Here is a 23,376-nt window from a genome sequence, read left to right on the forward strand (position 1 = left end):
TCTATAAATGGCGCCATTTAAAAGCGCAAAACAAGTAAACTACTCCGTAATTGGAATTCAATAATTAATTAAAAAGAAAAAAAAGAAAAAAGGTCCGCCGGAGAATGGGCGGGGGGCCGCTTAAGCGCGGGAAAGCAGAAAATTTCTGTCGGTCATCCACTCGGAACTTTATACTCGGCCCGTCGCAACGTGATCTTTAGCCTCACCACTCATGGCCCGCTATACTAACACTCGTCCCTGGTTCACATTCTGCCCTGTTCTTTTTCCCTGACCTTGGCTTAAGTAAAGAATATACTATAGCGTGGAATCCACTCCACCCTTAATGGGGCCGAAACCGTAGTTTCGACTTTTTCTAGGTTATGTGTCGGAGACGGCCGTCCTTGGAAGTAACAATTAGCTAACCATTAGCTTGGCAATGAGTCGATCGTTATGAAAACCGGCCCGTTAGCCGGTTGGATGCAATGGCTTCGATTTGGCTGGCGGTGTGGAAAGGATTCGTGTATTGGTTTGGGCCAGACTCATCTATCAAATTAGGAATACGTGTTGTGTTGCGTTTGTTGGTTTTGTAGTTGGCTGACCAAAGTGATGTAACACGAACCGTGTCTAGAAGGGAGAGAAAGGCTCCAATACTTAATCTTTGTTCGTTTTAGCCTTGTGTCACTCAAGAATAGACTCTAAATAAGACTTTCCATATCAGCATCCTACGCCTTATCAGATCTTGGTGTGGAGAATAAGCAGACAGTGGCTAGGGTTGCTAGATACCCAGGCGTCTCTAAGGGTTTGTCTACAATCTATACACCTTTCACTCCAGGGCTAGGATCAGGCATTACATACTTACCAATGGAAAGTAAAATAATATGAAGAGCGAGGAGCTTCCGCAGACTATTTATCTAAGCAGTGACTCATAACTAATTCATCCAAGTCGACGGAGAGATGCTAACTACAAAGAAGAAAATACCGTAGAGGTTGATAGAAAGTAGAATAGTCTAGATTATCAACAAAGTCATGTCTCAAGCAAGACCAAAGTATAGGGAGAATTGGTCTCATTTATAACATTTGGTGAGAGGCATATAAGAGGTATTACCTGGCAACGACCCTCCATTGATCTGATCTATACAATTTTGTGGTACCTTGGGCTAGGGCCACAACCACTCTTTCTTGCCTTCTAGCTTAATATCCCTATCAATTTTATCACCTTACAAGTTATCATCACTTGGCCAACCTAGGCTAGTCTCAAAGGGAGTATGTTTGTGATGAGAGGAAAGGAAAATGCTTCTCTATGGAATAAATTGTTTGTTGGTTTTCATGGGTTCATGGTCTAACATATATATTCTCACTTCTTCTACCTATGCTGTCTGTCTCTTGGGGAGTTAAGCTAAGATTAAGAGCTACTAGTTATACACTAGGATGGACTATAACATTTTTTTCTTTTTGGAACGGTCCAATTAGGCAAAAGTTGGCTTATTATTATGCATTATGCATTGCATGGTATATATATGAGCTCTTATAGACACAGACTAGAAATAGAATACATACTCGATATGGCTTAAATCCCACTAAATGACAATCCATGGATGTATAAAATAACCAACTTCACAACTGGATTGCCACAAACAGCGGATCCATAACTTTCTACAAGCCAATGTACACGAGTATTCGAATACGGTATATGTACATCATATTCACATCATATGTAATTTATCATATTTAGACCTCATTTGCCATTTTATCAAAATGAGAGAATGTGAGCATCGCGATAAAGCCGACACGTGACTCCTCCAGAGATGGATCGCCATTGGAATCACTTGAGCTTCCCCTATTTCGGATAGGAGCTCAAGCCACCGTGTTCTTTTTTGGATTGCTCCAGTAACACCATGGAATTGGCTGTTACTTCTTCCCAAAAGTAGTTGACCACACAAGTGGGATGGTTCGCTTTTCCCTACTATACACTTGAGTTTGGTCTACTCTGATCGATCCACCTGATAAACAATTCCACGTAACAATTGAGCACCGCATTGCACCAGCCTCGGCCCAATTACCACAGCCCCAGAAATAATCTAATCGAGCAACACAACCCATATCCCCACCCTAGGTCGATCCTCGATCCTACTCGGAACACACGGAGAAACGGAACCACAAGGCGTGGAACCCCAGGAAACCTCCAGACAATTCTCGCAAACAAACCAACGCAATTGAACAACACAATGTCGACCCCATTCAACTGGACCGCAGTAGCGGTAGCTATAACCGCAGTCTTCATATTCTGGACCTTCTCCTCAACCTCCTCCTCACCCTTCACCCGGTCCTTCCCACGCCTCGAAAACAAGCGCATCTGCCTCCTAATCGCACACCCAGATGACGAAGCCATGTTCTTCGCGCCAACCGTACTATCCCTCACAAACCCCGATCTCGGCAACCACCTAAAGATCCTCTGTCTCAGCAGCGGCGACGCAGACGGCCTAGGTGAGACGCGCAAACAAGAGCTCCAGAAATCCGCAAAGCAACTCGGTCTACGCAGCGAGTCAGACGTGTTTATCGTGGACGACAGGAACCGCTTCCCGGATGGAATGGACAAGGACTGGAACGAAGACCAGATTTCGTCGTTGTTGGCCTCGGCTTTCGCGCCGGAAATGGCTGCGCTGCAGAAGATGCCCGGAAAACGTGTCGATCGTAATAAGGCTCCTACCGCCACTATCGATGTCATCATTACCTTCGACAAGCATGGCATCAGTAATCATCCTAATCACCGCTCGCTGTACTACGGCGCTGTGAACTTCGTCCGCGCGCTCATGAAGGATAAGGCCGGTTTTACTTCTCCCGTTACGCTGTATACTCTCACTACGACCTCGGTGTTTCGCAAGTATGCGGGTGTGCTTGATGCCCCGGTATCCATGTTCCTTGGTGTCTGGAGTAACCTCGTTGCTGGGTTGACGGGGTCGAGGAAGAAGAAGGAGGCCGGGGCTGCGGCGGGTCCTGTGCGGCTGCTATTTGTTAGCTCGATAAATGAGTGGTTAACTGCGTTGTCTGCTATGGTTAACTGCCATAAGAGTCAGATGGTTTGGTTCCGGTGGGGGTGGATCACTATTGGGAGATATATGACTGTCAATGACCTGCAGCGGGAGAAGGTTTAGGTGACTGGTCCTTTCCTTGTCCCTGTTTTGGAATTGCTATGCCCTGGATGGGAAGGCTAGCTTCAGATCTGTCCTACATTTGCTCAGATCTTGTATCATTTTGGCTGATCGCCCTTTGCTTGCGTTGATATCTCACGCTTCATGCCTGCATATGATTTCTCAAGGCGTATGTGCTTTCTTGTATACTCATCTCTACTTAGGTACTATTCAGCTTACAAAGCTCATCTACTCGAGGTGTTTCATAATGGATATAAATGTCTTTTAAGTACGGGAAGAGCCTAGAGAAGAAAAAAGGATGAAGACAAAAATCGTACAGTTATGTTCATGAAATTATACAAACGGATATCATCATGTATGATCAATGGCGAGCGCAAATGCTTCAAACGATACAAAAAAGCAAAAGCCCTGCTAATCAACACCAAGGATTGCTATCTCGCCAGAAGATAGAATTTTGGGGTTTAGCATCAAAGCCCAGCGCATGAATGCGACCATAAAACCCAGCCGAAGGATTATTCTCTTGCGACAAAGGATGACCTTCCGGGTACTCAACCCGCGTCTTCAGCATTTTGAGCTTTTCCCTTAATTCTTTGGTGTGCTTGACCTGGAAGGAGTAGATGCGATTGAGCGGCGAAATGGACGGGTCCAGCTGGGGGTACTCATAGAGCAAGATTTCCCAGAATATCCTATCGTCGAGAACCTTGGGCTCAACTGGATCGAACAGTGCCACCGACCCATCTGTTATCCGCCGTGCATGAATGCGGCCATGCTGGCTCATGTGGCGGCTCTTTGAATTCGTTTCGCCTTGGAAATCGATCGTTCCAACCTCTCCGTCTCTATATTCGTACCTGTTACGCTCTGGCAGAAAGTCTTTCCACTCTTCCAATAGTTTGGGCCGTTCTTGGAGCTCCCACGCTTTGGGCGATATGTCACTCCACTTATCGGTGATGATCATTGAATAGGCTATGCGCTGCATTTGATAAATCTGCTGGAAAACTTCGAGTCGGAGGAGATCGTATGTATTGATGGCTTCGGCGAGCAGGGGACATTGTAATAGTGACAGGTCTGGTTTCACGCCATTCTGTCGTTGGTGCTTGATTGGATCCCGCACTTTCTTCCCGTCGTTCGTCGGTGGTCTCATGCTGTCCAGGACTGGTTGCAAACATTGCATAACGGCGTCTCTCGCTCCCTTCCTTTTTGACCTCGTTTGGCCCAAGACTTCATATGCTTTACGCATGTCTGTTTTGCAAGCCTCTAGATCGCGGTCCATTTTGTTGGTTTGGGTCATATATCGGTACATTTGTAGAGTAGCAGGAACATGGTATGGCTCCGTCGTCAATACCTGAAACATGTCGCGGACCATGTCTCTTGGGACTTGTCCTTTTCGTCCATCTTCTGCCTGTCTCCGCTTGTGTTCTTTGGAGAGAGTGAACGTCCTTTCAAGCAACTCGGCCCAGACCTTGCCTGAAATAGTGATGTTGTACGAGGAAGCCATGAAGTCGACTGTTCTCATGGCGGCGTAGATGTCGTTGTTCGTGCCAAAGGCATGGGCCACGGCGAAAAGAAGCTGTTCAGTTGGGTACAGACCCGACCAAGTATCATATGGGGTAACCGGTGGCAACACCGAGTCATCCCTTTCAGCTAAGATGGCATCAACCTCAACGTTCCATACAGTCTTAAGGATATTCTTGGTAGCTTCCATATCGCCAACTCGGGCTGATGCGAGGAGGACGTTGATGTACGTCTGCACATCCCCAGCAAGCCCGTCCTGGCTCATTCGACTGAATATATCCAGCACAGTTCCTTTGACACTGTTCCACGCCGTTGCGTAGCCACGGTATCCAGGATTCGGATTTACCATGCGCCGCTTTTTGTAGCTGTGAGGGATGATGCGAGTGTTGTATGCTTCTTTTCCGACGTAGCAGTGGTTCCAGACCAATGCTGACATATAGTGATTATAGCACACTGTGTCGGGAGTAACATTGTTGTCATTCATCCCATCCCAGAGGGCATTGATTAAGGGGCCATTTCCCATCGCCTGAGCACAGTCGAAGAGGTGAGTGTACTCCGCTAGTTGAGGTGGATGCCCAGCCACGGTTCTATATTGGATGATCGTGAGCAAGTCCCTCGTAAAGTCGTCGAACACCGCTTCCAAGGTTTTGAGCCCTAACATTAACACTCCCCACCCATGCAGCGTATGGTGAAGATCTCGGTAGGGTATGACGAAATGGGCTGGAGAGAGAAGATGCAGGGCTTCGATAAACACAGTTGGTGGGAGCGATCCAACTAGTTCTACCGACCGTGGGTCGGCCATGGCTTCTCTCACTTGGTTCGGTTGTCCGTTCTCAATGACTCGGTAGAAGTACGATCTGTATCGCGCCTCCTCTTCGGGTGAGCTCCATTCAGGCACTTGGATTTCTTTTTCAAAAGTCGCAGGACGTGGAACAGCGAGTTCGCTGTTCCATTGTTGACTTGTTGTAGTCAATTGCCGTATGGAATTGGGATAGAAAGTTTGTCGCGTTCTATGTACAGAAATATCCCAGGTCGTTGTATTTGTAAAGGCCGCGACGCAAGGTACCTGCCTGAGGCAACCGATATGAGGGTGTGTGGGGGAGATTGTCTGCGTTTGCCGATGCTGTCTCTAGAACGAGACGAGACACCGCAGCGAGAAGCGAACTTCTCAGTAAGTGAGAACCTTCGCATGGGGAAATTGTAGTGAGGAATCAGTGTCTTTCAAGAATCAGAAAAAAAAAAGAAAAAAGAGCACGAAACCACCAGGGGCATAAATGAGGGGAAGTGCGCTTCGACCCCGACTCTTTTGGCAGGGTACTTTCATGCGGGTTGTGCTTCAAATCAAGTCAGCACAGGAACACCCCTGCACAAGGAGTTAGGCGAGAGTATTTAGTAATTATTGATTTTATTGTTGTAATATGTGGTTGACTACTTCTGATTTATGTGTTTACAACATCGATATCCCCTTCCTCTATTGCTCCACCACATATGTCAAGAGTTCCCAAGTGGATCCCTCGTGAAAGTCGAAAACCCGGGGTAAATTGCTGACTCATCTCCCTCTTTGCCAAGTAAAACGCTAAACCCTATTAGGCACCAGCCAGAGCTCGTTGATTCTGCGTGTGTGTGGACCTACACTTAATCCAATCCAATCACCCTTCTATCATGGCCGACAATGAAGATACTGGCGGTCCATCCGTCTCGGAGCCCCTGGATCTTGTTCGCCTCTCCCTCGATGAGACCGTCTTTGTGAAGCTGCGCGGTGACCGTGAACTCAAGGGCCGCCTTCACGTGAGCTACCCTCCATCTGGCAATCTTCAGGATCCCTACTGACTCTGATATGTGTTTACAGGCCTACGATAGTCACTGCAACCTAGTTCTCGGCGATGTGGAGGAGACAATCTATGTGGTGGAGGAGGATGAGAACGAAGAGGAGACTTTGCGGGTATGGGATCATTTGAATCTGGGAAATTTACGCGGGGCACGAACTAATCTAGGTTCTCGGATACAGACAATCAAGAAACAAGAAGAGATGCTTTTCGTGCGAGGTGAGTCGAAGCAATTATGGAACAATTTTAAGATTATTTTGAGGGGGTTGCTGATTCCTGTCTAGGAGACTCGGTCGTCTTGATCTCCCCCAGGCATGATGAGCTTAATATGCCTCTTGATATAGAGGAAGGCGTCCGGCGACGGGGGAAATACTAGGAAGGACACGAGATACCACAAAATGCAGTCAACATAGATAGGTAACGATACCATGGAAATTGGTTTATGATCATCCATACTAGTCCCGTTGGATATAGCTGGATATAGCCTGAGCCTAAACAGGCTGTGCAATTGTTAGTCACAGTATTCCTTATGATTCGACGTTCTTCCTAGTAGAATTTATATTGAGTCACTGGTAAATTGTGGCTGGTATAGCTCTCCGTTACCCAGACGGGAATGGATGGTTATGGTCGATGACTCAACTGACTCCAACTTATCGATAAAGCTCCCCCCATGTCCTCTACCATGTACTCCTCGGAACACTTCAAATATTTATGTACCTCGATATCCTTCTATCTTTTGTTCAGCAAAAGAAAACTATGATCACTCGAATACATCTTCACATCCGCCAACAGTAACGGCGATCCGATCCACCGACCAATAACGTCACTACCCCGAAAAGGCGGCACAGCGAGTAGTTGACACGGTCGAACTTACCATCTCCACACTATGCCTACAACCAGGAAACTAAGCCATGAGGAGCGAAAACGAGGTGAAGTCGTATGTATTTCCAGGGAAGATGAGAAAGTTCCTCATCTTACATGATCTTCAACTTAGGCCCTCAGTGAATTCGCCGAGTATGCCGATAAACAGCAAGCCCACCGCTCCGGGCAAGTCGCACCCAGCGACAGCGGATATTCCACCGCTAGCGTGTCGCGCGAACTTGAGGACCATGCAGAGCTTGATATTCTTGATCAACTAGGGCTGTCCGATGCCCCTCAACCAGCCAAGCTTAAGGAGCTCCTTCTCGGTACAAGCGATGCCATCGAAGACAGCCTGCAAGTGCTAGCTGCGACAGTACAAACTCGCCTTGATGAAGGCCACGGGGAAACTATCGTCGATCTCGGGTTGGAGGATGGTGGTGAATCCATGGGCTTCGATCTCGGACAATGGAAGACAGCGCTGCAGCGTCTGGGCGAAGCAGCCGAGACCATCCCCGCCCACTGCCGAGTATTACTGACCTACAACGTCGGAGGCCCCGAAGAATCGCCTATCACCAATGACCGGGTACAAGGTGCTTGGGGTAAGGTCCTTGTGCGCCACCATATTGATAATATCGAGGAGATGGCGGAGCTCCGGATTGCCGTAGTGGGGAATGTCGATGCTGGAAAGAGCACTACGCTGGGGGTGCTGGTGAAAGGCGGTCTTGACGATGGACGTGGTCGTGCGCGAGTAAACCTGTTCCGCCATAAGCACGAGATCGAAAGCGGGCGTACGAGCTCCGTCGGGTTGGAGATCATGGGTTTCGACAGCCGGGGTGAAATAGTTGGCAATACCCAGGGCCGGAAGCTCTCCTGGGAAGACATCGTCAATCGCTCTGCTAAGGTCATCTCCTTCTCCGACCTGGCAGGCCACGAGCGGTATCTGCGCACCACGGTTTTCGGTATGCTGAGCAGCAGCCCCAACTACTGCTTGCTGATGGTCGCTGCCAATAATGGTCTGATCGGAATGAGCAAGGAGCATCTGGGTATTGCTTTGGCCCTCAATGTGCCTGTCATGGTGATTGTCACCAAGATTGACATTTGCCCGCCTCATATTCTGCAAGAGACTTTATCTCAGCTGACCAAGATTCTCAAATCACCTGGCGCGCGCAAGATTCCAATCTTCGTCAAGGATATGGAGGAGACCATTAACACGGCCACGCAATTCGTCAGTCAGCGGATATGTCCTATCTTCCAAGTGTCCAATGTCACAGGAGAAAAACTCGACCTAGTACGGACCTTCCTAAACATCCTGCCCCACCGCGGTCAATATGACGCTGCGGGAGCCTTCGAATTCCTGATCAACGACACCTTCTCCGTTCCTCATGTGGGTACAGTTGTCTCAGGAGTGGTCAAGTCCGGTGTCATTCATGCCGGAGACTCGGTTATAGTAGGACCAGACTCGCTCGGTCAATTCACCACCACAGTCATCAAGTCCATTGAACGCAAGCGTATCCAGGTGAATGCTTGCTTTGCTGGTCAGTCTGTATCTTTCGCCCTGAAGCGTGTCCGCCGGAAGGAAGTACGCAAGGGTATGGTAGTGTTGAGAAAGATGGAGGAGCCTCCAAAGGTGTATCGGGAATTCGTCGCGGAGGGTAAGTTGGTCATTCGGGATTGTTGGCCACATGCTAAAGAAAAAATAGTCCTAATTCTTTCTCATGCAACTACCATCAAGCCTAAATACCAGGCTATGCTTCATGTTGGGGCAGTCAGTCAGACATGCTCGGTCATTGACATCGACCGCCCTTTCATTCGTACCGGAGATCGAGCGTTAGTCGCGTTCAGATTCGTACAGCGTCCTGAATTCCTAGCCCCCGGGGACCGTGTCCTCTTCCGTGAGGGCAAGACGAAAGGACTGGGAATTGTTAAGAGCATCGGTTATGACCCAGCGCAACCTTTGAACCCAAACGCAAAGGAGGGTGCTTCTACCCCTACACCCACGATATCTCATGACTAGATTTGTTTTTTTTACTTTCAGGGAGTTTCTTTGATCTTCTTTCTTTGTTCCTTCAAGTTTACTGTTTTTCTTGCTAAGCATTAGACATCGGGACCTTTTTATCCGGACGTGTGTTTATGTTTACTATGTTAATAGGTCGGCCAGTTGAATTAATTATATGAGCTGATTATATTATAGTTCTCTTATTCTTATTACTCCGTACTTTTGCATGGAATCTGATCTGCCTTGTTAGTATAACATCACGTGATATATAAATATAGCATGACATCACTATATGACATAGGCCTAGACGATCGCCGCTCCTCGACTTGACCAATTTATATCACTGAATTCTCATTCGCAAGCCATTGACTATTCAGTGGAATCAAATGAGATCCCACGAAAGACCGGGGATGATCCATGTGCAAGCCACCGTGGCCCATCACCACTGACGTATTGCACAAGAGCTCAATCTGTGGGTTCTTAAAGCTTGACCTGTCTGCCCACTTGCCACTTAGTAGTTTGATACACCCATTTTGAGCTATATACACATTACTATTATCATTCTCCTTTACCCAATACACCCTCTATAACATATCATACCTTCAACAATTGAAATATATCACAACGATACAACCATGGAGACTGTCAACAAATACGTCAACGCTGCTTCGACTGTCATCTGGGGCGGGGACAACTCCCCCAAGCCCAACAGCACGGCGAAGAGCCCATCTCCGGTGTCCAAGGCAGAGGACGTGCCACAGATCCCTATGACGCCGGCAACCGCGATGGTATGTACAACTTAAAACATATGTTTACACAAGCCTCAATTCCTAGATTGCCACAATGATATTCACAAGTTCCAAAACACCATAAATGTCCAATATAACTAACGTTTCACACCGCAGAGCAACCCGGCGCAATTAAATCAAACGCCAACACCGCACCCCAACATCCCATCATAGACAACAAGCCCCAAGAAACCGAGGTGACCAGCATTACCACTCCTCGCGCCCCAACCTCCATCAGCGCCTGTACCAGCGTGACCCCAGCTCTATCCATCTCCGGCGACCCCACGGAAGCTAGCCAAAGCAAAGAAAACAAGCCCATCTCCGGCGGCTATACAGAGTCCAGCGGCCGCAAAGACGACAACGACTCCGGCTACAACCAAGAACAGCGCAGTACCAGTACCTCGCAGGCCGAAGGTGGCGAGGGTAGTGACGCTCCCCGCCCAGTGCACAACAAGGTAGTGAGCAAGGAGGCGCTCCAAGGCCCGCAGGTTTCTGCGCCGAGCCCTGCTGAGGACTTTGAGAAGGAGTTTAGAGGAAAGAAGCCTGCGGGCAAGGAGGATGATATCGAGAAGAGTATGTTTTCCTCTTCCTGTCCTAGCTTCTCGCCGTATATTCTTGACGGGTTTGGTTTTGATTGGTGCTGACATTTTTGTTATATAGGTTCTTCCAGTGAATCTAACGGGAACAGCAACAAGTCTTCTTCTTCTTCTTCTTCTTCTTATGGTAATGGGAAGCAGGGTCCTATGTCGAAGGTGAAGGAGAGTGTCAAGAAGCATATTCATTATTCGAGCAAATAAAGGTAGTGAGCGGTCTTTGTTTGGATTGGATCTAATAGGAATTGTGTTTGTGATGAAGCCTCCGATGTATTGACATGGGTTTTGGGTATTCCTTATTATTTTATTTTTTGAAATTTCGAGATGTAATGTGTGTATTAATAAATGCGTTATTTGACATGCCTATTTCTGAAGTGTATCAATATCCTATACTTGTAAAAGTTGATGGAAAAGTCCAACAATGTAAATGGGATTTCCAGGGCTATAGTATATAATTGGGAAATAAATGGTATTTGACCGCACCCACACCCCGGAGCAGAGCATTCCAAGTGTAAACAGAACTACTCGAACAACATTTTCAACTCTTCCATTCTGTCCTTCCCCTTATCAGCATCACCATCATCACCGCCAATCTTCAACCCAAGCGAGCCAGCAATGTTCATTTTACGCTCTTGCACGCGCAGCATGCGACCTTCTATGGAATCCTTGACGACGAACCGAGTCACATTGACATCGCGTGTCTGGCCCATTCGATGGACACGATCAATGGCTTGCGCTTCGATAGCGAAACTCCACCACGGATCCATCACGAAGACATTGCTCGCGGTTGTTAGGTTGAGGCCTACGCCGCCGGCACGAAGGGAAATGAGTAGGACTGTAGGGGCTGGAGTCGAGGGCGAGGGAGGGCTAATTTTTGCAGGCCCGCTCCCCCTAGGGTATCATCTTCCATGTCGACAATGTCATCGTCGGTAAAGCTCTCTGCTTTTGTGAACTCGGCTAGTACAGCGGCACGGGCCTTTTGAGGCATTGAGCCATCGAGGCGAAGATGCGAGATTCCCACTCTGGAGAGTTGTGGGCCGATCAGGTCCAGGAAGGAGGTAAATTGCGAGAAGACAACGGATTTGGTATTTGCAGGGATGCGTCCGAGGTGATTAATAAGGGCGTGGATCTTGGCTGAAGTGTGGGCGGAAGGAGAGAGGGGGTGTATGCGACGGAGGGAGATTCGTGGGGCAGGTTGAGAGTTAGTCGGTGGCGTGCTGCTAACAGTGTCGTCTCCGAAAGAAACCGAGTTTGAGGACGGATGTCGTACTACTTCGAAGGTGTTCTTTGCATCCACTGGAGCACGGCAGTTGAAGCACCGTGCTTCGACGCCCTTGTTCATTTGGTGTTGCAAGAAGTCTTCGAGGCATTTCTTACATGCACTGTGCCAGCAAGCTGTTACCGCAGGATCGATCATAGGCTCTTCACAACAGATAGGGCACTCGCCGCTGGACTCGCTTTGGATCTGCCGAAGAGCATGGGTAGTGAACTTAACCATCGCCCCGGAGGTATCTTGAGAGCTGGCGTTCTCATTTTCTGTCGTGAATTGGTTGATCAATTCTTGAAGATCCATGTCATCTTTAAATTCATTGGTTGCATCAGCTGCTACCGCTGCACTCTCTTCTTCCGCAACGATGGCTTTGTTGCGTGTCATTATAGGGTGGCAGCAGGTCTGGCGAAGACGAAGAATTTGAGCAAAGATTGTGCTGTAAGATTGCAATAGTGTGCCAGCCACGACATTGTCGTTGTAAGTTCGTTTCGCTCGGGTATATATGCAGTCATAAATTTCTCGTTCTTGCTTCGATAGCTCCACTTCCTCAATAGTGACTGTCTTTTTGGGCAAGGGGACCAATGGCTCGCCCTCTGGGGTTTTCATCGATTTGGTCCGCCGAAGAACAAGAGGTTCTAGTACGCTTTGCACGACGTTCAGGGCGCGCACATATTCTTTAGACTCAAAGGGTACAGTGATAAACGTCTTCCAGAAGGAGAAATTGCTCCATGGCTCAACCTTTAGGAAACGAACCAGACTAAAGAGGTCCTCAAGGCGATTGACAATGGGCGTTCCAGTCAGTGCCCACCGATGGGCTGCTTTTAACTCATAGCATGATTTAGCGGACTTGGAACGGCGGTTCTTGATCACATGGGCCTCGTCAAGAATTACTCGGAAGAATTCCACAGAGAATAGACCCCCGTTTGCACTGGGTCCTAGAGCAGACTGGAGCGCGAGCTGGCGGAATTCCGACAATACCACACCATAACTGGTGACGATAACCTGTGGAGCTGTTGCATATTTGGATTCGCAGCATAATTCTCTCAAGTTGACAGCTTTGTCTGACCCATAGTAAACAAGAACTCTCAACGTCCCGGCTTTGAGTGCCTCGCTTTCCCATTGAGAAATTAGAGAGGTCGGTGCAACGACTAGAGTGGTATATGGCGCCGGCACCACCGCGGAAGAGTTCGGCATTCTAGCAAGGTCATTCACTGAGCTGAGACCATTCGAAACTCGTGGATCAGGTTCGACTCTGTGCGAATGGACCAGACTGAGCATCTCGATGGTTTTCCCCAGACCCATTTCATCGGCCAGGATTCCGCCTCGGCAGTGTTGCTCTTGGGCGGGAAAGTCCACACTAAGGTCTCCCGAATACGGGTTGATATAGAAATGGTCAATATTTTTAACTTGTGGTAGATCTTTGTCGTCAACATCCTTTCTAGGCCAAGTGTATTCTTCCCACAATGGATGCATGGACTTTTCTCGAGTTTGCTTTGAGTCTTTTTCTTTTGACAGCATCCAATGAAGGGCTTGTTGCTGGTACTTGCGCAGATTAAGAGTGAAGGTAGGTGCTGGATCTGCCGCTGGCATGTTGAAATCAAATGATTGTGCTTTTTGATACAGGGTATCGAGCTGATCTTTTTCCAGTTCTTCGCTGTCGTCTTCGCCCGAGGAGTCATTTGAATCCTTGTTTGACTTTGGTTTGTTCTCCTTCTTCGTGCTGTCATATTGCTCGGCAATTTCCGCGGCACGCAGGATGCCATCTCTTTTGTGCTTTTCGGTAGTCGGGTTGGTCGAGGTAGGATGAAGATTAATTTCATGAAACAATTTCACTAGACCGACTTGGCGTAGTCGTAGATTCTTCTCCTCAGTGCTCTCTTTCTCCTCAAATAGTCCGGTGGACCTGTTGTCGTCGGTGTTCAAAGCAGCGAGCGACCCGCTTTGGAAAGCTTCCTTTCGCAGGTAGACTCGGAGTTGTAAATATATGGTATCGTTGACTCGCACCCTGTCGGGTACAAACACACAGACTCCTTCAAACCGACAGATCTTCTGATCAATCAGTGTCGAAACCCATTCAGCGGTCTCATGTGGCAGCCTTCCGATTTCTTGCCCCGCGGTATTCGTGAATCGAGTCAAAACATCACTTTTGTGGTTGACAAATGCTTTGCCTCCTCGGCCACGTTTCATCGTTGGCTGTGAGCGTGCGCGTTCAATGTTGACGGTGTCTCCGTGCTTCAGAAATCCCAAACCACTTCTCGTTGCCCATCCTCCCACACCAAATGCGCCAACATACCTTACCGATGGCTGATTTCGCAGGACCGATTCGCTTTCAACTGGCGTTTCGGCGCTAGGGTGTACCGGAAGAGCGGGTTTCCGGTTTCTGGCCGGGACGCTGCCATTTATCCGCACGGGCTTCTTCCATGATCCATCAAAGTATATGTTAACAGCTCGCTCGAGGTTATTGGAAGCGGCTGATTGAATGATTTTGATTGAATCGGCAGGTAGTTGCTCGCCCACGATACTAGTGAAAAGGTCGACATCAAAGCCATCTGCTGGTGTGCTTGTTGTGGTACTGATAGACACTTCCTCCTCTATTTGTTGGTCTACTCCATTCTCGTGTGGAGAGGCAGTAGCCGTAGCGTCCGCAATGGGTAACCCTAGGCTTTCCGTCGTTCGGACTTGTGTATGCTGTTGAACTGTTTCGTTTTCCAAACTAGCACAGCTTTTTGGGATGCTGCTGAGTGACGGAATTTCGAGTGTAGCGCCATGACCTGTTCGATATTCTTCATGTTCCGGACAATGAGGTAGGGACGCGTCTGTATCTCGGGGTTTCGTGGGTAAAGGTGAGGATGGATTGTCAGTGAAGAAACGCTGCCTCTTTGCTGGGCGTTGTTCTACATCCTCGCTCATATTGGCTATACCATTGAGCTTCGTGAAGAAGATGAAAAAAGTTGAGTTCCGGGAGACGCGCCGAGAAACGCGAAGTCAGGCGGATCGACGTCAGCTAAAATGTTGGAGATTAGATTTTGATATCTGCACTTTTCAAGACATTTGAATACTTATTCTTCGGGTTTATTTGATTTATCTAGTTTACTCCTATTTAATACAATTTTCTCTAATTTTTTTAAGATGTATATTCGTAACAAGTTCACCTATAGTTAGGTGCCCGGGCCTAGGGCATCGCTGACAAAGACTGGCCGGCCAATGCCTTTGCCCCGATTACATCGAATCTTTTCCCCGGAGCTTGTCAACTTCACATTGAACATGTCTTTGTTCAGCACAGCTCGGTCATGCCAGGCAAGTAGTGCCTGTCGATTTTATCTACGAAGCTTCCAATCGCAAAAACGACACTTCAGCCGGACACAATCTATCGCCGCACCTATTACCGCGGAAGAGGTCCAAGGCGCTCACAAATACTGTGTTGCTCTTCTCTCGTATGAAACACCGTCCCTGCGGCCTTCCAAGCTCATGGAAGCTGCAACAATGGAAACAAGTCCGAAAGCTAACATATCGCTCTTCCCAAAGAAAATATGACCGCCCCTCCTACACATTGAGCACCTTCATCCCACGACATGCGCAATCATTCTATATTGCGCTGCGCGCATTAAACGTCTCCCTCTCCATGATCCCCGACACAACCTCCTCCCCCACAATTGGACTGATGCGACTCCAATTCTGGCGTGACTCAGTAACGAAGATCCTTGCCGGCACGCCACCAAAAGAACCTGTGGCGATCTTGCTTGCATCCGCCATCTCCGAACTCCACGAGCGCACGCAGAGCCGCGCGCGCATAAGCAAGGGCTGGCTAACCCGTATAATTAACTCGCGGGAGCAAACCCTAACAAACGACCCATACCCAAATATCGCCGCGCTCGAGTCCTATGCTGAGAATACATACTCGACGCTTATGTACCTCACGCTCTCGGCATTGCCCATGGCTTCAGTAACGGCAGACCATGTTGCGTCTCATATCGGAAAGGCCGTGGGTATTGCGGCTGTGTTGCGTGGGCTGCCGTTTGTTGCGTTCCCTGCGCCGTCTGCTCAAGCACCTCCTGGTGCGGGTGCGGGTTCCGTGATAGGAGGGGGTGCGAAGCAAGGAGCTGTGATGTTGCCTTTAGATGCTATGGCGGAGGCTGGTGTTAAGGAAGAGGATGTCCTCCGGTATGGAGCCCAAGCCGAGGGTCTCCGGGATGCAGTGTTCACTGTTGCCACGCGGGCAAGTGATCATTTGATTACCGCACAGCAGATGTTGAGCAACCTCCGCGCTGGAGAGGATGTCGGTCATGACTTTGAGCATGAGGGCGAAGAGGGCCATGAATATGATGTTTCCCATGGTGCTCGGAGCGGCGAGTCACCTCTCGATGAGGTCAACCGGGCATTTGGTGTTTTCCTACCGGCCGTCGGCACACGCATGTGGTTGGATCGCCTTCAGAAGCAAGACTTCGATATTTTCAGCCCGGAGTTGCTTCGGTCAGACTGGAGACTCCCGTGGAAAGCTTACTCGGCTTATCGGCGGAAGTCACTGGAGTGATGGCCTGTAGGCCATGTATAATATGTGTCTAATATACTCCGGTATTAAGACCGTTGATGACTTCTTTGTACATTAGGAATATAGAAAACAGTCGAATTATGCCTACCATGATTCTAGGAGTCATACTATTAACAAGTGATATTAAAATAGTGTTGAAGTGAAAGGTATTAACACAAGAGCTGACTAGACCTGCAAGCAACAAAATGTATACAAAGAATGAAAAAAAAAGACCAAGCCAAAACAGCTGGACGCACCAACGTCTTAATATAATAATAAGAACAGTAAGCAGCAGGAGGTTCACGATCTATTTATGCTTCCTCTCTTGTCTCTGCTTCCTCGAGCTAACAATCAAACGTCGCTGAGCAAGCATGACAGCGTAGCGCTGGATTTTGTCGCGCCTAAAGATGCAGGTTAGTTCGACTGTGTTAGACACGAGTATCAGAATCAGAACTTACATCAGAAAGAAAATCGTGGCGCAGACGAAGGGTACTGCAATCTTCCAGAAATATCTTCTCAAGTTAGCAACAAGTCCAGAAGAGAAGGGTTGAAAGACATACCCTTCATTGTTTTCGATTGCCCCAAAATGCGTGAAATTCATTCCGAAATAACCCTAAAACTGTCAGCTGCGTTTTTAATAGATCCAAGCTATACATACTGTCAAGAATGTCATAGGCAGATAAAGACAAGTCACAAGAGTAAGCTGCTTCATACTTTCATTCTGGTAGGCACCTGCACAGCGTATTAGTTTGATTTCTTCATTTCTTCATGAGTTGCCAGATAACGTACCAATAGTATTGAAAATAAGGTCAATCATGTTATCAGCGTTACGCCGCATCTGATCGTACCCTTCAACAATGGTAATGCAGTGATCTAGGGCATCGCCCAAATATGTATGACACATAGAGCTGATAGTAACCCCCGTGCCCCCAATACTCTTCAGATTCGGTGTTATCCCAACATGTGGGTGGGTTTCAACGGATTCTGCGGCACCTGGGCTAAGGGGATTGCGCAGGATCCCAAAGCCTGGTATGCCGACAGGTTCAGACCGGTGATCACGGAGAGCATTAATCACAGCCACCATAGGCTGCATGGAGTTCCGCAGAACTGCAATCTCAGATGTCAAGATATATAAAGACTTCGACTGTTCAATGTCTGGATCAGTTAGGACCTCCAATTCGAGGTCTCCGATAGCGTCTTGATAAGCCATCGTGACTGGAATCGCAAGATCAATCACGGCATCGAGAATGGCCTGCAAAAGCATACTGGCGTCGCATGACTGACGAAGGATAGTCTCGGGTGACGTGAGGCGCCTAACAATTGGTGACTCAATGTCATCTGCGCTTGTTTCGAAGAAGGACGTCACAGTATTATCGGCATGTAGGAAGATCGAAACTTGTTCCAAGGTGACACATAGTCCTTTAGCCGCAAGTGCAGCATGACGTTCCATGAACTCAATTCGATCCTCATTCGGACCGCCGCGATATCGTTGAAGACTCCTGGCAGTAGTTTCTGTGGTGGTCCCAACATTTCCAAAGTGGGAGTTCTGCTTTGAAGATTGTCCAAGTCCAGGACGAACGCTTGATCCATAAGTCGCCTTATCCTTGCGCTCCTGTCTCCCGGAGGGTTTGAATCGGAAGATGTCCTTCAATGCCGCCATGATAACATTCCACTTCGTGGGTCGCTTCAACGAAATCGAGCTCTTGTCACTGACCACAGAGCTTTTCCGGTCCCTTGATTTCCATCGACTGATCGGAGTTTCTTCCTCGTCTTCCGAATCAGAGTCCTCTTCTTGTATCTTCATCAACTTTTGCAATGTCAGTACGACGAAGGCATGGTCCGAATACCAATCCGCTTTCGTGCGGTTAGTGGTATGAACAACATCCTCAATTGCAAGCCGATGTAATCTCTTATGATTTCCAAGAATCTTGATTACATCCCAGCTCAACCCATTGACATTGATCCACCGGCATTGTACCCAGGGCTCTCTCTCCCGTTCCAGAAATTGCTCTAGTGTATCATTGTCCAGCTCGTACTGTCGCATGTCATGTTGTGAGAAATCCACCACCGTAATCTGACAGCGTCGGTGTAGATCCGCGGGTATGTTGGATGCCCATTCTGACGTGTACGGTGGTAGCGGCTTGGTTGGGTCAATGCCAGGTTCGGTTCCTGGCTGCCAATTGGGATCTTGTGCGAATCCTTCGGGGTGGTATGAGCGGGCAGTGTTGCGTCTAGCTCGGCGTTTTGTCGTCTCGGTGGAATTCACTCGGGCTGCTGCTGTGGTGAAGGCAGGAGACGAAGTTTCCTCTCTCTCTCTTCCTGTTGGAGAGACTTGGGAGCTGATTGACGGGCGACCGATCTCAATATCAATATCAGGCCGTGGGGCACTCTGCTGTGCATAATCAAGCGAGTGTACGCTCATCTTCACGGTTCATAGAGATGCGCACATCCAATTGCGTCGGTGGAATGACGGGTTTTCATCGGCTCCGAACTTCAATGCGCTCCGCCTCAATGGTATAAATTCTGGGCTAGGGAAATATTTTAGTCAATCCCTGGCGAAAATATACCCAGTATATTTGAATATATCCATGCCACGTCTCATCGAGACACCACAACCTCAGGGGAGAACATGTCGAGCTTGTGTGGGGGGGGGATATGACGTCGAAGGGGCGTTTTTCTGCCGCGTCCGTAGAGAGAATTTAGATGAAACCCGTCTCTCAAAGGGAAAGGATATAATTGAACATGAATGTGGAAATGAAGACATAAAAATCAGAAAAAAAAAAAAAAAAAGAGAAGACAAAGGGGTTTTCGGTGTTTCCGGTGCACAGGGGTTCGGGTGGAGTAAACTACCTTATCTTAGTTAAGGAAGACGGGAACAGCCCCGGCGAAGTACGTACTCCCGAGGCCTACTTCATACGTACTCCGTACATGGCTAACTATATAACTAGTACTCCGTATATCTAGGACTCTTCAACTCATTAAGATTGATTCGTACAAGTACATATAGGTACACGATTTCCATTCCATCAACACTCACCATGCATCATACAGTAACGCCGTCCCAATGCTGGTTTCCAATCACTCCAGATATAACAACATCCACAATAGTTAAAACAAGATGGGGAAAATATAGCAATAATTACAGTAAAAATAGGTTGCCGAAAAGAATACAAAGAGAAAGGGAGAAAACGAACGGGGGGTAACGGCATTATGCTCGAGCTGTTGCCCTTGGTTTCCAGGAAGGACGTTGGAATCCCATTTGAGGCTGCTTGTTCCCATAAGAACTAGGCTTAGGGGGGTTTTGGAAGTCGGGGTAGAGGCCTGACTCCAGGTCCATCAGAACAGCCCGCTGGGGCTTTGCTGAGGTCCAATTGCTAGATTTGCCTTTCGGTTTGGTAGAAGGGGTGCGAGAGCCAGGGGCGCTGGCGCTGGCGCTGGCGCTAGTAGCTGCCCGCGTCTTCTCCTTGATGATATCACGCAGCTCTTTGTCATCCTTGGTGATCTGGGCCTTGATGAAATCGATGTCGTTGGAAGCCTGGAAGGCGGACATGACCGACTCCCGTGGGGTGTAGGGGTATTTTTCGGGGTTCGGAGGTGACAGTGGTGTGATGGAAGGGTCCAAGAAAGCTTGATGATTCTTGTCTAGGAGTTGAGTAATATCTAGCGTTTCACCATGCGGAATTTTGTGGGGGTGGGAAGGAGTCACACAGTCCATGTCGACTTCTTTACGAAGCACATGGTCAATATCGACAGCTGAGAAGTAGGCACAGGATTGGGGGAGGTCATCAATTCCCACTTGCTGGGAGAATAAGGCACGAGTCCAAACGTTGGCAATCTGCAAAGCCATTGCAGCGCGGTACCTGTCCTCATCTTTGACGAGGTAGCGGATTTCGTCGTGAACAGTGATGGCTAAGCGGGCTTGAATGTTGAATTGTCGGATGAGATAGTCCATGCCGACGATCAAGAGGTGGAGGTAATCAACACCAGACGACTGAATGGCCCAATTGATTCGGGATGTCATAAAGCTGCCTTTGTTGATGAAACGTCGCATGAGCGCCTCGGTGATTCCAGCACCTAAAGCAGGGGTTCTAGGTCGTTCCTGATCCGCGAACTCTTCGAGTTTATTGAACACAAAGGATTCGGTACCGCCCCGCCAGAACGGCGTCTCACTCAAGAGGCGACGTGAAGTCCGGGTTCCCTTGGTCTCTTTGTATAGGTTCTTGGCAGTCTCTTGTGTCTGCTTTTCAGACAGAGACGGGTTGAACTGGCGAAGTAAAGTAGCGGCGAACTTGACGCCTGCCCCATAGATTCGGCCGTAGTTGAAGACCTTGGCATCATTACGCGAGATTCCCAGAATCGATGCACTTCGTGAGTGAAGATCTGTGCCCTCGGCTTTGGATCCTTCCAAGCACATGAATCCAATTGCGTTTCCTCCATGGATCTGGAATGGGGCATCTCCGACTAGACTCGCAATCCATAATTCCTGGGAGTCAACATCGGCTCCAACGAACGAGTAGCCTGGTGGTGCTTTGATCATAGCCTTTAGCTCTGACCCGACCCGGTTGGCCTTCGCGTTACTCGCAGTCAGCCAAGTATTTTCCACGGCACGTCGAGTGATTGTTCCCATGGGAATTACTTGAGGCAGGATGAATCCGACACGATTGTCGCTTGCGTCACTTTTCCGTCCGCTCTTTTGCACCTGATCTTCATATACCACAATTTGACCCTTGATTCGATCTCGGGCGCTGATCCAGTAGGAACATGACGCGTTCATATCCAGCGCTTGTTTGGCAAGATCATATTGAGACGACAGGATTCCACGCTCGAAATACTGCATATAACCCTTGCCAAGCGGATTGGTACACCTCGCCTGTGGGCCGTCTTTGTGGGGGATTTTGAAGTATGTGGCTTTTCTATCGTCTCGCAACTCGGTGTTCTTTTCTTCGGCCATATCGCACATGACGACTGGCTGGTTCTCATACTGCTTGATTTGATCACGGGGAACACGGAAAGTCCATCCATGCAGATCTGACCAAACAAGAGGGTAGCTGTCCCATGATAATTTCAGTAAAACAGGTGCAATGCGAGTTCGCACGGTCAGGTTGATCTCTGAGGCATTGGAGGTAAAAAGATCCTTGTACCACTTGGGCATTCCCGGTTTCTTTTGCCTAGCTGCCGGCCGAGGAGGGTCACCCTTCTTCTTTCCCTTCGCCATCTTGATCTCTTGGCCGGACCAGTCCAGCTGTTGTAGCCAAGGATCATTCGTGTAAATTTCTGGTTGGTCTTTATATTTCAATGCCTCGTCGCATAGTGCTAGCAATTTACTTTGGACATCGTCAAGTCGCTTATGATATGTTTCCTCTGCACTGGTGAGATATTCTTCCCAGGACTGGTTGACTGGCAAAATGACAGAGGACAAGTGTCGAAGAGCGCCGAAACTGACAGGATGCGGGCATGTCTCGAGAAAGTTGGGGAAAACTTTTCGGTAGACACGGTGGGTGATGGCAACGTCGGCGGCACAATAGTCGAGAAGTTCCTCCAGTCTGCCCAGGATAGAGTCACGATCAAGTTCACCGAAGAAATCTCGCTGCGCCTTATCTATGGTGACATCACAGTGGAATTTGGCCACATCACGAAGAGAGTTCACCGAGCTTCGCCCTACCCAAAGTTCTTCCTCTTCTTCCCTCAACATGTTGTTCTCGAGCAGTGCAGCAAGCTCCACGGAATCGTGTTCATTGGCGATTTTGTCTCTCATGTCTTGATTCTTTTTATGGCGCATCCAAGTAGGTCTCTGCTGTGAACACATGCCGTTGACCGCCACGTGGAGGGACATTGTGTCAAGAAAGAAGTTTTGGGACTGCTGCATATTGTATTCCTCGAGGACCCGGGCTCGATCGTAGCCAATATTGTGCCCAACTACAATTCGGGGTTGTGTAGGGTCCCCTAAGGGTACGAGCTGTGTTTCATTCTTTGATTCGCCGAGTAGCCACGGTGATAACCACGCATACCATGCGGTCGGGCTTACCGCGCAAGCCATGACTGCAAATGAATTATTTTTGTACATGACCTCCGTGTCGAAGGTTAACATCGATTCATTGGGGGCATGGACAGGTTCAGAGGTGCCATCAGTATGGTATTTCGTCCATCCACTGCGTTTGACCCATTTGCGCGGTTTGGCTGGACAGTTGAGAGCCGCATATGATTTAGCGAAGGACAGGTAAGGTTCGGAAGAATCCATTCCGAGTTTGTAGAAATGCTCGTCCAATGTTTGCCCCTTGAGAGCAGGAAGATCGAATGCGACAGGACCGGCGCTATTTTGAGATTTGCCTAGCAGCTCATGTCTAGCCAAATGATCCTTTGAAAGTGCGACTAGTTCTGGGTCCGGAATGCGACCTTTATTAGGGAAGACTTGAGCATGGACATGGTTGCTGAGCTGTTGGACTCCGATGTCATTGAATCTAGACGAGGAAGGGACTGCGCCAGATCAGTAATTGCAATTTGGTGGTTTTCTTATCGAAAAGCGCGCAAGGCAGGGCACTCACCAGAAAGAGATCGTGCTGTGGTAACATTGTCGGCGGAAGTAGAGGAAAGTCTAGTATGACTTCTGTGTAATTGGTACCATAATGGCAGCTTAACCAAAAGCGGCGAATTTGGTCGCGAGAAAGACCTAAGGGCACCCCTGGAACGAGCGCAGGAAGACTTCCAAGATAACATCATAAAATAAGAACCTGGCAATGTTATGTCATGTTAGAAGTATGGCCACAGCCGTAAGGCTGCACTGGTAGCCCGAAGAAAATCCTAGAAAAGAAGTATTGCTAGGTAATTTCCATATCATCGCCTATCGCTCGATATCTGACCCCGGGAGGTCTGGGCG

General features: G+C 48.5%; 9 protein-coding genes across 9 annotated transcripts; 5 read left to right on the forward strand and 4 right to left on the reverse strand.

Moving 5' to 3' along the window:
- Positions 1-2,204: 2,204 nt before the first annotated feature.
- N7516_003380 (PIG-L family deacetylase) lies at positions 2,205-3,131 on the forward strand (the record flags this gene model as incomplete). Its single annotated transcript, XM_057216100.1, has 1 exon — positions 2,205-3,131. One exon carries the CDS (start codon positions 2,205-2,207, stop codon positions 3,129-3,131), a length of 927 nt encoding a protein of 308 aa, XP_057077983.1.
- A 412-nt stretch (positions 3,132-3,543) lies between these two features.
- On the reverse strand, positions 3,544-5,442 carry N7516_003381 (uncharacterized protein; the record flags this gene model as incomplete). Its single annotated transcript, XM_057216101.1, has 1 exon — positions 3,544-5,442. One exon carries the CDS (start codon positions 5,440-5,442, stop codon positions 3,544-3,546), a length of 1,899 nt encoding a protein of 632 aa, XP_057077984.1.
- An 860-nt stretch (positions 5,443-6,302) lies between these two features.
- On the forward strand, positions 6,303-6,842 carry N7516_003382 (U4/U6-U5 snRNP complex subunit LSM3; the record flags this gene model as incomplete). Its single annotated transcript, XM_057216102.1, has 4 exons — positions 6,303-6,428; positions 6,490-6,582; positions 6,649-6,685; positions 6,751-6,842. 4 exons carry the CDS (start codon positions 6,303-6,305, stop codon positions 6,840-6,842), a joined length of 348 nt encoding a protein of 115 aa, XP_057077985.1.
- Positions 6,843-7,352: 510 nt separating this feature from the next.
- Positions 7,353-9,341, forward strand: N7516_003383 (putative GTP binding protein (GTPBP1); the record flags this gene model as incomplete). Its single annotated transcript, XM_057216103.1, has 3 exons — positions 7,353-7,403; positions 7,461-8,979; positions 9,028-9,341. The coding sequence occupies 3 exons, from the start codon at positions 7,353-7,355 to the stop codon at positions 9,339-9,341; spliced, it is 1,884 nt and encodes a 627-aa protein (XP_057077986.1).
- Positions 9,342-9,958: 617 nt separating this feature from the next.
- On the forward strand, positions 9,959-10,908 carry N7516_003384 (uncharacterized protein; the record flags this gene model as incomplete). The annotated part of the gene is made up of 3 exons (XM_057216104.1): positions 9,959-10,111; positions 10,231-10,684; positions 10,772-10,908. The coding sequence occupies 3 exons, from the start codon at positions 9,959-9,961 to the stop codon at positions 10,906-10,908; spliced, it is 744 nt and encodes a 247-aa protein (XP_057077987.1).
- A 317-nt stretch (positions 10,909-11,225) lies between these two features.
- Positions 11,226-14,884, reverse strand: N7516_003385 (uncharacterized protein; the record flags this gene model as incomplete). Its single annotated transcript, XM_057216105.1, has 2 exons — positions 11,226-11,484; positions 11,511-14,884. 2 exons carry the CDS (start codon positions 14,882-14,884, stop codon positions 11,226-11,228), a joined length of 3,633 nt encoding a protein of 1,210 aa, XP_057077988.1.
- A 294-nt stretch (positions 14,885-15,178) lies between these two features.
- N7516_003386 (uncharacterized protein) lies at positions 15,179-16,505 on the forward strand (the record flags this gene model as incomplete). The annotated part of the gene is made up of 2 exons (XM_057216106.1): positions 15,179-15,408; positions 15,500-16,505. The coding sequence occupies 2 exons, from the start codon at positions 15,179-15,181 to the stop codon at positions 16,503-16,505; spliced, it is 1,236 nt and encodes a 411-aa protein (XP_057077989.1).
- Positions 16,506-16,809: 304 nt separating this feature from the next.
- Positions 16,810-18,924, reverse strand: N7516_003387 (putative CorA family metal ion transporter; the record flags this gene model as incomplete). Its single annotated transcript, XM_057216107.1, has 5 exons — positions 16,810-16,903; positions 16,961-17,014; positions 17,063-17,115; positions 17,161-17,234; positions 17,292-18,924. The coding sequence occupies 5 exons, from the start codon at positions 18,922-18,924 to the stop codon at positions 16,810-16,812; spliced, it is 1,908 nt and encodes a 635-aa protein (XP_057077990.1).
- A 786-nt stretch (positions 18,925-19,710) lies between these two features.
- Positions 19,711-23,219, reverse strand: N7516_003388 (DNA-directed DNA polymerase gamma MIP1; the record flags this gene model as incomplete). The annotated part of the gene is made up of 2 exons (XM_057216108.1): positions 19,711-22,976; positions 23,045-23,219. The coding sequence occupies 2 exons, from the start codon at positions 23,217-23,219 to the stop codon at positions 19,711-19,713; spliced, it is 3,441 nt and encodes a 1,146-aa protein (XP_057077991.1).
- Between the last annotated feature and the right edge of the window lie 157 nt (positions 23,220-23,376).

The sequence above is a fragment of the Penicillium verrucosum genome (genome assembly GCF_028828655.1).
Source record: "Penicillium verrucosum strain IBT 35672 chromosome Unknown utg000001l_segment0_segment0, whole genome shotgun sequence".
NCBI classification, from domain to species: Eukaryota; Fungi; Ascomycota; class Eurotiomycetes; order Eurotiales; family Aspergillaceae; genus Penicillium; species Penicillium verrucosum.